We start from the raw sequence: 15,033 nt of genomic DNA on the forward strand, positions 1-15,033 counted from the left end.
GATTTTTGAGAGCATCCAAGCTAGTCTTTCTTTTCCCAGCTAGTAACATATCATCCACATACAAAACAAGTGTAATGGGGCTTCCATTTGTATCCTTTTTCATGTACAAGCAATGATCTGCATGGCTGCGTGTAAACTCATGAGATAGCATAAAAGTATCAAACTTTTTGTACAGCTACCGTGGTGCTTGCTTCAGCCCATACAGGCTGCGCTTTAGCTTACACACCATCTACTTTTTTCCACGAACTACAAAGCCTCAGACTGTTTCATGTAGATTTCCTCATCAATGTCACCATGCAAGAAAGCTGTTTTTACATCCATTTGATACAGCTCTAAATCCAAAAGAGCGGTAAGAGCAAAAAGCACACGTAAAGTGATCATCTTCACAACAGGTGAAAAGACCTCTTGGAAGTCAATCCCTTCCTTTTGTGCATAACCTTTGGCAACTAGCCTTGCCTTGTACTTGGGTTTCCCATCAACTGTCTTGACTTTGTACACCCATTTGTTTGGAAGTGGCTTTCTTCCCTTTGGTAATGACACAAGATCCCAAGTATCATTTGCATATAGAGATTTAATCTCTTCCTGCATAGCTAGCTCCCACTTACTGTGCTGAACTCACATGACTTGGCCTCTTTGTATGTAAGAGGCTCACTCTCATCTGTAAGCATCACATAATGCAAGGAGGGGTCAAACCTATGTGGTTGCCTTCTTACGCGTGTAGACCTGCGTACCCAATGATCAACATTGTCAGGAATTGGGTCTACATCAAGAGGTATATTATTTTCAGCATTCATTTGCTGCTGTAAACCATTTTCAGCATGCTGTTCATGCTGTACAGCACCTTCGTTTTCATTTCCAGCACCTGTATTTTCATAATCAGCAAGCCTATCTTGCTGTCCATGACCTTCTTGTGCTTCTATTTGTTGTCCATCATCATCTGGCTCAAAAGTAACCAGCTGATCATCAGTTTCAGCCTGTGGTACAGCACCTTGAGGCTCATTTTCTGAAGTAATGGGTGGCTGCAAACTCTGAAGTTTTACCTTTTTTAGATCTTCATTAGAGGCTAGAGTGCCTTTCAGCAATTTTGTCTCATTAAACACAACATTACGGCTGCGAATAATTTTCTTGGACTGAGGTAACCACACTTTGTAGCCAAATTCACCCTCATCACCATAGCCCATGAAGATGCCTTTGGTAGATTTTGGGTCAAGTTTATTCCTCAGTTCATTCCTAACATGCACAAAGGCATCACAGCCAAAAATGTGTAAATGGTCATATGAGGCCGCTTTGCCAGACCAAACCTCCTCAGGGATGCCATTATTTAAGGACCTGTTTGGAGAGCGATTGCAAATGTGAACCACAGTTTTGAGTGCCTCTCCTCAAAATGCACGAGGAAGATTAGCAGTGGACAGCATGCACCGCACTCTTTCACATAAAGTCCTGTTATATCTTTCAGCCACCCCATTTGAAGAAGGGCTGCAAGGGGCTGTAAGCTCCCTCTTAATACCATGGAAGTCACAAAAGGACTTGAGTTCAGTCGATGTGAACTCACCCCCATTATCAGTTCGCAAGCATTTCAGCTTTCTACCTGTCTGAGTGGTCACAAATGCATGAAAAGTTTTAAAAACAGCAAACACATCACTTTTCTTTTTCAGCAAGTACACCCAAATCTTCTTGGAACAGTCATCAATAAAGGAGACAAAATATGCAACACCACCCAATGATTTCACAGGCATACTATATACATCAGAATGCACTAAGTCCAAGACATTGGACTTACGAGAGACACCAGAGTAAAAAGAATTTTTTATTTGCTTTCCAAACTGACACTCATTGCAAAAATCAAGTTTAGAGCTTTTTCCATCAACCCTCTTCAGAGAGGTAAGGACATGAAGTCCTTTTTGGCTCATATGGCCTAATCTCTTATGCCATAACTCCAAGTGGCTGCAAATTTCAGCAACTGCAAGAAACTTGCCATTCAAGGCTTTACAATGCAAACAATACAATGTGCCCTTCTTAGTTCCTTTTGCAATCAACATGGAACCCTTTCTCACTTTCCACAAACCACCACCAAACGGTGTGGTGTAGCTATGCAAGTCAAGCTGACCAACAGACAGTAAACTCTTTTTAATGCCAAGCACATATCTGACATCTTTCAACACAAGCTCTTGACCATTGTCTAAAGACAAGTGTACGGTACCAATCCCATCAATGCTGCAAACATGGTTATTTCCAAGGAACACCTTTCCATAACTACCTGCATTGAACATAGCAAAACACTCCAAGTAAGGAGTTACATGGAAAGAGGCACCAAAGTCTACAATCCAAGTCTGAGTGACATCATCATCAACTGACAAGAGTGCATCAATCACATCAGCCTTGGTAATCTGCATATCCTACATGTGACATACAAGGGCATCATAATCAACTGCACATAATGCATCAGCCTCTGTATCTGAAAGCTCCTCTATGACCACACTAGAGGCCACATTGGCCTTTTCTTTGCCTTTGGATGTCTCCAATACATCTGTCTTTTCTTCTTTCTTCTTTTTATCTCCTGCATTCTTCTTTCTCTCTTGTTCCTTCTTGTAGTACCTGCAATCAAGTTTCTTATGGCCCTTCCGACCACAATGATAGCAAGTAATGTCACTCTTATCATTTCCTTTGCTCTTGCTCCTATTTCTCTGCCCTGCATATGCATTTTTCTTTTTAGCCCTGCCTCTTACATTATAAGCTGAGTTACTGCCTTCTCCACTAGACATACGTCTGATTTCTTCATTCAAGATAGAACCCCTCATCCCATCATATGAGAGATTGGGGTTATTGCTGAGTGAAACCACCAAGGTTTCCCACGAGTCCGACAGTGTCATGATCAAAAAGATCGCCCTCAATTTATCATCAAAGTCCAAGTTTGCATCTTTGAATCCCTGTAAATGCCCTGCATATGCATTTTTCTTTTTAGCCCTGTCTCTTACATTATAAGCTGAGTTACTGCCTTCTCCACTAGACATAAGTCTGATTTCTTCATTCAAGATAGAACCCCTCATTCCATCATATGAGAGATTGGGGTTATTGCTGAGTGAAACCACCAAGGTTTCCCACGAGTCTGACAGTGTCATGATCAAAAAGATCGCCCTCAACTTATCATCAAAGTCCAAGTTTGCATCTTTGAGCTGATTTAGAATCCCTGTAAATGCACTCAAGTGCTCAACTGCAGGCTTTGACTCATCCAGTCGCATATTCACCAACTTGCGCATTAAATGCACCTAATTAACAGGTGTGGTGATTTCATAAGTAGTCTTCAGCTTCTCCCATATTGCATAACCTATGTCTAAACCCTTAATGTCTGTCAAAATGTCATCAGTGACACAAATCTTTATGTAAGCCACAGCCTTTTTATTCACTCTGGCCCAATCTGCATCAGACATTAGTGCGGATTTATCTTCCTGCAAAGCATCCTCACAATCCTTCACGAACAAAATGCCCTACATACGGTCTTTCCAAAGGTCAAAGCCATGACCATCAAACCGTTTGATCTCCATCAAACTCTTGATGTCTGAACTGGAAGCATTTGCAGCCATTTTATCATGAACACAAGAGTAAATGCACTAATCTGCGAAAGCACAAGCTGAACCAGCAAAGTACCTGCTGCTTTTTCCTCAACCAGAAATAAATCTCTGCTGTTTGTACATTAACCAGCCACTGCACGGGCAAAAGATGCAGAAAATTACCAAATTCTGCACAAATCCCCAAAATTTCAAGTCCAAAATTGCATGAATGTCAATCAATCTGACCCAGCTGAGTAAAGCTTTTCCAATACATGAAAAGCCCCAATTTTCTGGGATCCAATGTCAAGAAGTTTTACTTGAAAAAGTAAAATTTCGATAAAATTTGCAAAATCCCCAATTTAATTGAGGTCACCACTCGCGATGTCTGCAATTTCTGACTCAAAAGTCACTCACAAGCATGAATGATGCAAAATTTGGGAAAAGCCCCAAATTCTGTGGCCCGATTTGCATAGATTTTGAAACTGTGCCTCTGGTGTGTGAACACCCGCCAAGGCAAGTGGTAATGAGGGGATTAGAGAAAAATTTGATTTGTTTTTTTTTTAAAAACGAAGGAACTAACAGGGGGGTCCATTGACCCCGGTCGCGTCACGTCGCCCGCCTATCCACGTCGCGAACCGTCACGCGACCCTATCACATCTGACCGACGCTTGCCCGCCGGCGCCGCCTACTTGTCGGCCATCACGCAAACCGCCCGCAGAGGTCACCTGCACGTCACGACGTTCCAGTCGTCACCTGCACGTATTAACCGCACACAGTAGCAGGCGCCTAATCCACGCCCGCTGCCTAGTGCCGCGTGGTCTTGTCTGCACGTCTACTACCAGTCGACTCTACCTGTCGATTGCCTGCTGAAGGTCGCATTCGAGTTGGGAAGCGTACACAGAACCTTAAGCTCTGATACCAGTTGTTGGAACTGGAGGGGGACACAGCAGAGAGTGATGGAGGTCGAGCAGGAGTGAACCAGTGAGTGTGACGGCTTGAGAGAGTTTGAGACGATAAGAGTGTACGGACAATGTGTCAGTACACAACGAATAAAATGTATTTATACTTAGGGCACGTAAAGGATGCGTTCACATGTACAATGTGTGTGTACTATATACATGGAGGTTACCGGGCCTTTCTATCCCAACACTTATTACAAGATAATTCTACGTAGGGACATAAGATACAATGATAACTTAACAAGATACAAAAAATCCCACAACTCGGACCATAGGTATAGTCAGCAGGACTCGATAGGACATGAAGGACCCCATAAGCCAGGACCGTAGGTATGGATACAATATATCCGAATTACAAGATCTCCCTCAATGGGGATAAACAAGATACAAGAAGGTACTAGACAAGATCTCATACTACGAGATTACAAGGTGACAAGACAACAGGAATATAATGGAAGACAAGACAAAACTAGATACCACGACTAGACAAGAACTAGGACTGGAACTCGAAGTTACTTACTTGGAGGTCTCAACTCCTTGAGCTCCCAAGACTGACATTGGCAAGACTGAGGAGCTCTATGGTGAGCCCCTCCTTTTATAGGTGTTGGAGGGCAACTAAAGATCTTCTAGATTGTTCCATGACGACATCATCGATGATGCAAGCGATAACATGGTATATCTTCTAAAAGGCTCTATGATAACATGGCAAGGATGGGTTTGCAAGGTTGGATCAAGGATGTCTTGTTAAGAGTGCATTCGCATGGGATGTGGATTCATATGGCATAAACAAGAATTAATCTGTACACTTGATTATGGCATGTCCGTGACACCTAATGGCTTTATTGTCTGCCCAAGATACATAGATGCTACATGTCTCATGGTGTGCAATGTGCCATTGTGCAATTCCATACATTCTCCACGAGCTCGGGATTGAGATAGGTAGATATGGCACACACTCCCTCCCCCCAAAGGACACAATTTGCCAACTTTGTTAGCTTGAGCCAAAGATAAAGGAGCACTACTTATGCAGATGCCCGATGTACTACGAGATCCAAGGGCGCTTCCAATTCTTGTTCAGAGAGGGATTTGAGCCACTATCAAGGGTTAGGGATGTCCCAGATCTGAGATGTTTCGGGCTCTTCTTGCTAGAGTTACACCGCCACAAAGAGTATCTCTTACAGACCCATTAGCAAAGGCATAGAGCCACATACCAACATGCACTTATGGAGTCCTATAGAGCATCAACTACTCCCTCCACCATGAAGCCCTCCCTGATTCATGACCGACAACCCCACCATGGGGGACCACCTTAGACAGCCACGGATAGACACAGAGCCCGCCGCCCATGTCTAGCTAGTCCACGCCCAACAAGGAGGTATCATCCACAAATACAGAGGATATTGGACCGTCACGGGGGGACCATACCTCACCACTTCAAGCTCTCTATGCTAGACAAGGCCCATGAGAAATATCCTAAGATGAGAGTGCTTCCTAAGTAGTTCCACAATGTATCAAGCTTAGACATCAATTTGTACTCATCACCTATGTATTGTTCAGTGTTTATTTTTCATTCAAATAGTTATAGAATTAGATGTCAGCTATTTTGGGACTTGGAAAATTCCTTGAATTTTCAGATGTAACATTTTGGTCTCATAGGCCGATTTGGGCTGTTGTAGATGTTAATTGCTCTCTCTCTCTCTTTTTCGTGAAGATAATTAAATTAAGTAAATATTTTACATCAAGCCATTAGGTCGGTTTAGAACTCTCTTTTTGCCTCTTGTCCAATTGCGTGACAGATCTGGTGTTTTATTTCTCACGTGTGTCTCTTGGCGACTCAACTACGCATAACAGCCCATTCATGGATTATGGGAAAGCTGCCCTCCATGCCTTCTTTGCAAACTGATTTGCATTCTGATTATTCCTACCTCTTCTAGTTCCTGAGATGGACTGCCTTGTAGCATATCTGGCATACTCGGAATGCCTTTATTTTTTATTCGGTCTCGGGCATCCATGGTCATGTGGCCCATATTCGAGGTTTAGTGCTATGGCAGATTTCTTCTATGATATCAGCTGACCTCGTTCTTCCTGACATTGCTGCTCCCTGGCTAGCTATTGTTCGCTCTACACCAGCAGTGTGATTGTCTCTTTGTGTTGAAGTCCTGATAGTCTTTTGCCACTTTCTTGGAGGACCTCATGGTCTGATGTAACAGAATGTAAGAGATTTAGTGAGAATGCTGACCAGATGGTCTGATGTATATATTTTTCAGAGAGAGTTCTAATCGCTTTGTGTGTGTGTGTGTGTGTGTGTGTGTGTGTGTGTGTGTGTGTGTGTGTGTGTGTGTACGTGAGACTTTATGCTATATGCAAGTCAAGCAGTGGCTCACAAGATATGGGATCAACATATACCATCTCCATGCCTTCTTGTACTAGCTTGACTCCCTATCCATACAGCTTTCTCAGTCAAAGAGAAACTCGGTTATGCAACACGATCTTTATCAGCTACACATATAGCACACATTGATCTCACCTCAACAGCCCCTTTCCATGATGATGTCATATTACAAAGACCATGAGGGCCATAGTAGATGGTTTTATTGTGAAACCTAGTTACTTGGATGTGTACATGCCACTGAGATGCACGTAAAAATTGGCCAGCTCAAGGTTTTATCTCATCAACTCAAGATCGAGATACTAAGAGTAGCTCGTATTCCCGAAGCCAAGTAAATCTTTGTAGATTGTGTCAAGAGGAGATGGATAGTGAAGAGCACTATGTATGCAGATGTAAAGCCTATAGTACGGTCTGAGCTAGATACCCCACACTCTTCAAGGTGGACACCTCTCTCAGATTAGTTGTGGAGCCATTAGACCGACGCCACTTAGGTCACTTCTTGGTTGAGATTCAGAGGCTTCATGCATCATAACTACAAGATGGCACTACATAGAGGGAAGGCAGGCAATCATAGCTCACTGGTTTCTTCCAAGGAGTGACCACTGAATTATAATAAGTACACAAAGAGTGGTGACAGTCCAGAGAACCAAGGAGATCAAAGCAGCATGCCGACCACAAAAGCAAGGGTACCAGGCATAGAGGTTACATTAGAGAGAGATGAGGGAGGTTCATCAATGCCATGACCAATATGTGGTAGAGATAGGAGATCATACCAAATATTATCCCTATATTATCTCCTCAAAGATGTATGACATACTTCACCAATCTTAACTGGGTGGAGCTAGTGACTATTGTGTCTCCATACCCAGCTACACAAAGCTAGATATAAGCAACTCCACATTCATTGTATCCCCCCCCCCCCCTTATCCCTCAATTATATCCCTAGTATCCTCTCTTGTATACCACTTATAGTCTCTCTTTGCACTATATATCACCATCACTCATCACATTTTACTTTGTCACACGTTGATATTTAGTAATGATCATCATTATACATAGTTATGTCTCATAGGCCAACTTTGGCCTCATAGCCAACCTCCTCTCTCTCTCTCTCTCTCTCTCCAAAATTAATGAAACACTATATGAGGAGATGTTGATCATACTCTGTGCTGAAATGCGTACCATGAGGAAGGAAATGGAAAAGGATATACAAGAGCGGGTTCGAGCTGAAATGATGGAAGAACTAAAAAAGGAGATGCAACAAACATTGGATGCACACATAGCAGAGAAAGACTCAATGATCTCTAATCTACAAGAAGAACTAGAGGAATGCAAAAAGAAACTGGACGCACAAAAGGAACCACAAATCACACCAGAACTACAAAAAGAAATGGATGTTTTAAAAAATGATATGCATACCTATGCAAGTGTGGTGGAAGGCACCCAAAAGAAAATGGAGAATGTTGAGAATACCGTCAAAGAAAATGCAGAATGGATAGATGTGGCAAAAAAAGAACAAAGGAATGCATGGCAACAAAGTGGAAGTTATGAATGCCACCTTGGAAGAAGAGGCAAAAAGATAGGCACGCGCACTCCACGTAAGAGTGGTTGGACTAGATGAGAAAAGTCCCCCCAATTGAAGATGCTACAGCTCTTGCCACCAAAATTGGGGCTACAAATGTACCCATCATTGGGGCCTGGCGAGTCGGGAAAGCTGACACAAAAACAAAAGTCCTCATCTTGAAGTTTGGAGACTTGGAAAAAAAGAAAGCCTTCCTCTCCAAGAGGATCGCTCTCAAAGGAGAAAAGATCTACCTAGATGAAGACCTCGCCCCAACCTAGTTATCCCACAGGAGGGAAAATATGCCACGTGTTCTAGAGGCACGGAAAGCAAGTAAATGGACTGTCTACAGAGATGGAAGAGTCATCACCACAGAGAAAAGGACAGCATGATGGTGCGCGGCCTATGAGACCCTAAAGTTCACACTGTGGAATTGTAATGGCTCCCTTAAGACAGATGCAGGTTATTTTGAGGATACTTTCAAAGGGATAGACATTGCTATGTATACTGAGACACATCAATGTAAAGACAACCGTCTACCTGATGTATATGGATATAGATGGGAGTGTATATCGCCCCCAGCCTAGGTGGCCTGGAGGGATGAGGGGATCAAGAGGTGTGGCAATTCTATTTAGAGAAGAGCTCCGAGATATAGTCCAAGTGGTACATAGAGATGTAGAGGCAAGATACATGTGGATCAGGTTATGTACAAGCAGAACTCGAGACATGTATATTGCCATATGCTATTTTCCCCCTGCATACTCTAAGTTTGCCCCTAAAGAGGCATCCACGTTTACACCACTATATGAGGACATAATGAGATACATGAGCATTGGGAATGTTCTACTAGCAGGAGACTTTAATGCACGCACAGGAAGCAACCAATCTGCTTTCTTTGACACTAGTGATGAGATGTTCAAAGATATTGCATTAGATGAAGTGGGATTAGTTAGATCAGCCCAAGATAGAGAGATAACAGAATATGGAACACACCTACTGGCATTGGGAAGTGCACATGGTTTGGCCATCCTTAACCGACTGCCACAATGGCCAAGATCTAATGGTTTCACATGTTGGAATAACAAGAAAGGGTCAAGCATAGTGGACTATTTGATTGGATCACCCAACTTGCTACTTGACATAAAAAGCTTTGAAATCTCAGACAGACCAATTGGATTAGTAGCAAACCGTGCTATTCTAGCTTTCACAATGCAATATGGGCATATACACGAAGCACAGCCACACATACCAAAATTACCACGCTATGATTTTGTGGAAGTGACCTCACACATAAACACTACTCAGCGAGATGCATTGAGGGAGCTAGACACACAGGCCTCTCTGGATGAGTTTACAAGACAATTGACCGAGATAATACACACTTCAGCAGCATACGCTTTCCCACACACTACACCATCAGATAAACCTCCACAAGGTAATGCCCCACAAAATGGTTGGTATGATGATGAGTGCAAAGAGACATGAGCACGTTTCCAGCGAGAGATGGCACTTGGCATATGTACACATAAGCATGCTCGAACACTCTTCAGACGATTGGTACGCAAAAAGAAGCGGGAATACCTGAGTAGACTAGAAATAGAAATGTATTCCATGTTCTTGGGGCAGGACAGCAATAGAGCATGGAAAAAGATGCATGAGAACCAGCCACCCCTACAGATTACTAGACCGGATGATTGGCATGGATATGCTTGCACACTCTATGATGTTCCTGGCCAAGAGCCTATGCCACTCCCCTCAACCTCAAGACCAACAAATTGCAGATTTTTCACAGAAAAAAAAGTGAGGAATGCCATATGGAAACTGAAAAATGAAAAAGCCCAAGATCATGATGGTTTAGTGGCTGAACACTTTGCACATGCCTGTGATATTTTGGCACCAACGATGGCTCACATCTTTAATAGGGCAGTTTGTGAGGGATTTCCAACATGTTGGTCAGATCATATTATTGTGTTGCTCTTTAAGAGTGGAGACCCCGCGCTACCTAGTAACTACCGAACTATCATGATTGGACACATGCTGGCCAAGATATATGGCTCTATCGTGGAACAAGCATCGATTGAATGGGCCGAGATGCATGGCCTGAGATCAAAAGGCCAGGCTGGCTTCAGGAGGGGATATACAACTCTAGACCATATCTTTACATTGAGTGCAATCATTGAAGAAGGCAAGGCATTCAAGAAAAAGATCTACTGCCGTTTTGTGGACTTTCGCAAGGCCTTTGACACAGTGCCACGTGCTAGACTCATGAGAAGAATGCAAAACATTGATGTGCCTGTAAAGATACAGTGGAGTATCTATGCCTTGTATGAGACAATGATGGGCAGAGTACGAACACCTGAGGGCATCTTAGATACAGTCAATAGCACCATTGGGGTGAAACAAGGCTGTCCACTTTCACCGACACTATTTGGGCTGTATATAGATGAAATTTCAGAATATGTGGACAGGATTGGTGGGGCCGGAGCCAGCCTAGCTGGAGTGCTTGTACCATTACTGCTTTATGCCGATGATATTATACTTATATCCGACTCACCTGAGGGACTAAATAGACACTTGGATGCATTATCAGCTTTTTGCAGAGATAGAGATCTTAAGGTGAACCTTGGGAAAACTAAAGTTATGGTATTTAACACTTCAGCTGCTTGGGTGACAAGAGCTGAGCACCAATTTACTTTTGATGGAGAGCCAATGGAGATGGTTAGGCAGTATGTCTATTTGGGGGTCACATTGAAGGGACCACAGTTCTCTTGGAGAGAGACATCACAGGCTCGTTTGGCAAAAGCATATGCAGCCTTAGGTGCATTGGAGACGCAATGTGCTCACATACAATTTCATGAGCCGCGCACCAATTGTGGCTTTTTGACACCTTGGTTACACCCGCACTCCTATATGGGGCAGCTATTTGGGGTCCGAGTCTCTTTCACATGAGACAGCCTTTGGGAGACTAGGATGGACCAAAGAAGGAATACTATGACGGGTGGGAGCATATGGAAAGACCACTGGTCATGATGATCTCACGTATGATACGAGCGAAGAGCTCGACCCCACATGAGATTATCAGAGCTAAGTTGGGAGCATCACCCATGGTGGCTGAGACCTTGGTCCAGGTAGTGACTTTCATACATAGACTATGGGAGCTCCCCCAAGATAGATACCCACGGCTAGCCCTGGCCTTTTCTAGACAACTAGCAGCAGATGGTGACAGACATTGTTGGTATGCTCAAATGAGTACATGGATGAGTCTACATGGGCTGCAGATTGACAAACTACCCCCCTTTGACTATAGCCTGGATTGCCCTACACTTGACCTAAGCCAATCAGAGCTAAACCATGTGATGAGAGCACACATACTGAAGTTAGATACGGAGAAGGCCTGGATCCGCCAACCCCCCTCCCCCCATGGCACGAGGATGGCACACTACCAGACCCACTTCCTTCAGGTATCTGAGGATGGTTTCAACACTCGATCCAATTACATGGACACACAGCTGCCTCATGGACTACGCACAGTTATTGGTCAAAACCGCACCTCATCCCACCACCTGAGGATTGAGACAGGCAAATGGGAGGGTATACAGACAAAAGAACGCATATGCCCACTATGCGACAGAGAGCCAGAGACAGAGGACACTACATCTGCCGATGCACTGTATATTATGACATACGAGGTAGATACCATTGTCTATTTCGAGAGGGTTTTGGACCCCTGAGACGGATCATGCAGTTTGAGAATCAGAGATGCTTGGGATTCTTCCTCTTGGAGCTCCAGAGAAGTAGAGCAACAATTCTACGAAGTAGGAGGCCCCCACAGCTCGGCTCACATAGACAGAGAGCAGTCACTGACTTTTTCACTGATACACGACAGAGTATGGCAAATACCACTACTACTGCCACACAACCTACAGGAGTACATCATCATTGGACCTCATCTTCTGTAGGTGTCCCTTTGGATAGAGCAGTGGCACTTAGCCGGTCTAGGCACCCACGTCCACCCGGACGAAGGCCTAGACATCCACACCACAGACAAATTAAAGCCATCATTGAGCGCCACAGGAGACAGATGCCGAGACGCCTCAGCCATGGAGAGATACACCTCCTTAGAGAACAGACATATCATTGATGGAGAGTTTTCCTTTTTCTACTCTCACTTTTAGATCATTGACATGTTTCCCTTTTATAGGACACTATTTCTTTTTTTTTCAGTCTTATAGGCATGTTTTTCATCTTTTTTTCGTTCCACATGAGAAACACACCATCATTGTATGTATTGCTTTGGTCTCATAGGCCACATTGGCCTTTTAGAGACGTTAATATACTCTCTCTCTCTCTCTCTCTCTCTCTCTCTCTCTCGCTAGGTAATTATATTAATTACAAAGAATGTATAAGAGTCCCATCATCACTACGTATCGCACAAAGCAGCTGAAGCAACGATAGCACACCATGTAATCAGATTATCCTTCATAAGAAGACTCACATACTTGATGGTGCTTAATTGCCACTAAAGGAGACCTTGCAAACAACCAATTTGGCTATGCACACCAGAAAGGGAATCAAAAATGAAAGGATTACAGATAATCCAATTAAGCCAACATTCCTTGAAGTGTAGAGAGTGAAAAACCTTCACTTTATTTGGTTACATGGATCATGTAAATTTAGCATTTCTAGTCCTTCAAATGCATAGAGCTTTCCATAAATGAATGCCACCACTAAAGGAGATCCTACAAACAACCAATATGGCTATGCATGCCAAAACAATAATCAAAAATGGAACTATTATGGACAGCCCAATTATGCCAACATCCCCAAAAGCATAGAAAGTGGAAAACCACCACTATATTTAGCTGCACAAATCCCGCAAAATTGTGTTCCCTAGTCATTCAAACACATAAAGCTTTTGACAAATCAATACCAAACTCAAGACAAGAGATAGCATATGAATCAAGCAACTAGGCAAGTCAAAACCCTACAACACCACCCACCAACATTCTCCAAATAAAGTCTTTGCATTTAGAAGGGGTTGTAATGAGCCAACCCACCATCATTGTAAATTTCCACCAAGCTCTACCCTTGCCAAGACCCCTAGGCAAAATTACCCTTATCCATTAACACACACACATGCACACACACTCTCTCTCTCTCTCTCTCTCTCTCTCTCTCTCTCTCTCTCTCTCTCTCACATAGGTACATCTCCCCCCATCCATGTACACAAATGCATACATGCATGTATAGTATTGTGTGTATGTGTGTGTGTGTGTGTGCATGCATGCATGTACGTGGATGTGTATGTGTGCAACACATGCACATGCCGAATATTGATAAACATGTTGTAAAACATTCAAAACGTTGACTAACATACATTCATCATGGTGTTCATGTGGCCACTATACTTCTTTGCATACAAGGTTGTCTACCCTACATGTTGATGAGTACCTACTATTGTAGAAATTTTCATATTATCCTTTCCCATTCCTTAATGAGTCAACTAGCGACATACGGTTTTTTTTTAAGATTATTTATTTCTTCATGGCAAATAACATAATTTTAAGATAGAGCAACTATACGCAATACAAACATCATACCAAATGAGAGACCTCGGAATAAAAGAGGAAAACACCAACTTTGTTTAAGTTCTCACAACCATGTATCTAGCAGGCACAGTATACATACGAATGCACTGAGGCTGTTAGTTTGGTTCCATCGAAAGAAAAATTCCAAAAACTAGTAGCCTCGATATTTGTAGTAGCTGCAAGTAAGACAACATAATGGTCACCATCCTCCCTCCCTCCCTCCCTCTTCTAGCCTCCCTCCCTTTCTTCCCAAATCTTTAATATTTGACAAAGGTCAACAAGCACAAGTTACACGGCCCTTATCCTGCACCACCCTTTATCGTTTCTCCATATCCATTTCTACCACGGTCTCAATCACATTTACTTCTCACACCACTAGTTCCTCCAACCCTACATCCCATTGACCACATGTTGACTCACAACTAGCGTGTATTCATCACATATTTTCCAACTCACCTTTCATTTGCTTAAGAGACCCACAACCAAAACATTATGCAATAACATACCCCACAATAGCTGCTCTAATGACAAATTTCTATCGATTATTGAAAGCCAACATCCAGCTCCAAACCATGAGCAGTGTGCACTAGACTCTGGGTGCCCAATTTTGCCTGGTGCTGCTGCTGGGCTGCAAAATGCAGATGGTCTCATGATGCCGGGCTGAAAGGGTGACATCTGCTGCTGGAAACAATGGCACTGCTAGCTGCACTGATTACAATGGACTGCTATTGATATTGTTGGGCTACTGCGACTGAATAACAGTTTGTTAACAATGGCACTGGGATTGATGCGCATCCCAAGAGTATGCGAGGCATATCCCATGTCCTTCATCTCAAAGCTCTTCTTGAGATAAGATTTCAAGGCATCCAACTCATCATGAGCTCTCCCAGCAATAACCATGTCATCCACATAAGAGTACCAAAATCATAAGGCTGCCATCACAAGCCTTCTTTGTATATAAACATGAATCCATAACACTACAATTATA

The 15,033-nt window shown here is 43.1% G+C and overlaps 1 protein-coding gene across 3 annotated transcripts in view; it reads right to left on the reverse strand.

Annotated features, from left to right (window-relative positions):
* The window catches only part of LOC148024578 (S-adenosyl-L-methionine-dependent methyltransferases superfamily protein), a 160,105-nt gene that overhangs the window by 113,249 nt on the left and 31,823 nt on the right, over positions 1-15,033 (reverse strand). Inside the window, exon 3 of one of the 3 annotated variants that reach the window (XM_087694200.1) lies at positions 14,146-14,221. The exons of the other annotated variants lie outside the window; for them this stretch is intronic. Within the exon in view, the coding sequence (XP_087550326.1) occupies positions 14,146-14,221 (76 nt within the window). The remainder of the gene's footprint in view (positions 1-14,145; positions 14,222-15,033) is intronic. 3 annotated transcript variants of the gene reach the window in all.

This window comes from Lygodium microphyllum, chromosome 15 (assembly GCF_053477565.2).
Source record: "Lygodium microphyllum isolate KBCC chromosome 15, Lygodium_microphyllum_v1.1.10, whole genome shotgun sequence".
Taxonomy (NCBI): domain Eukaryota; kingdom Viridiplantae; phylum Streptophyta; class Polypodiopsida; order Schizaeales; family Lygodiaceae; genus Lygodium; species Lygodium microphyllum.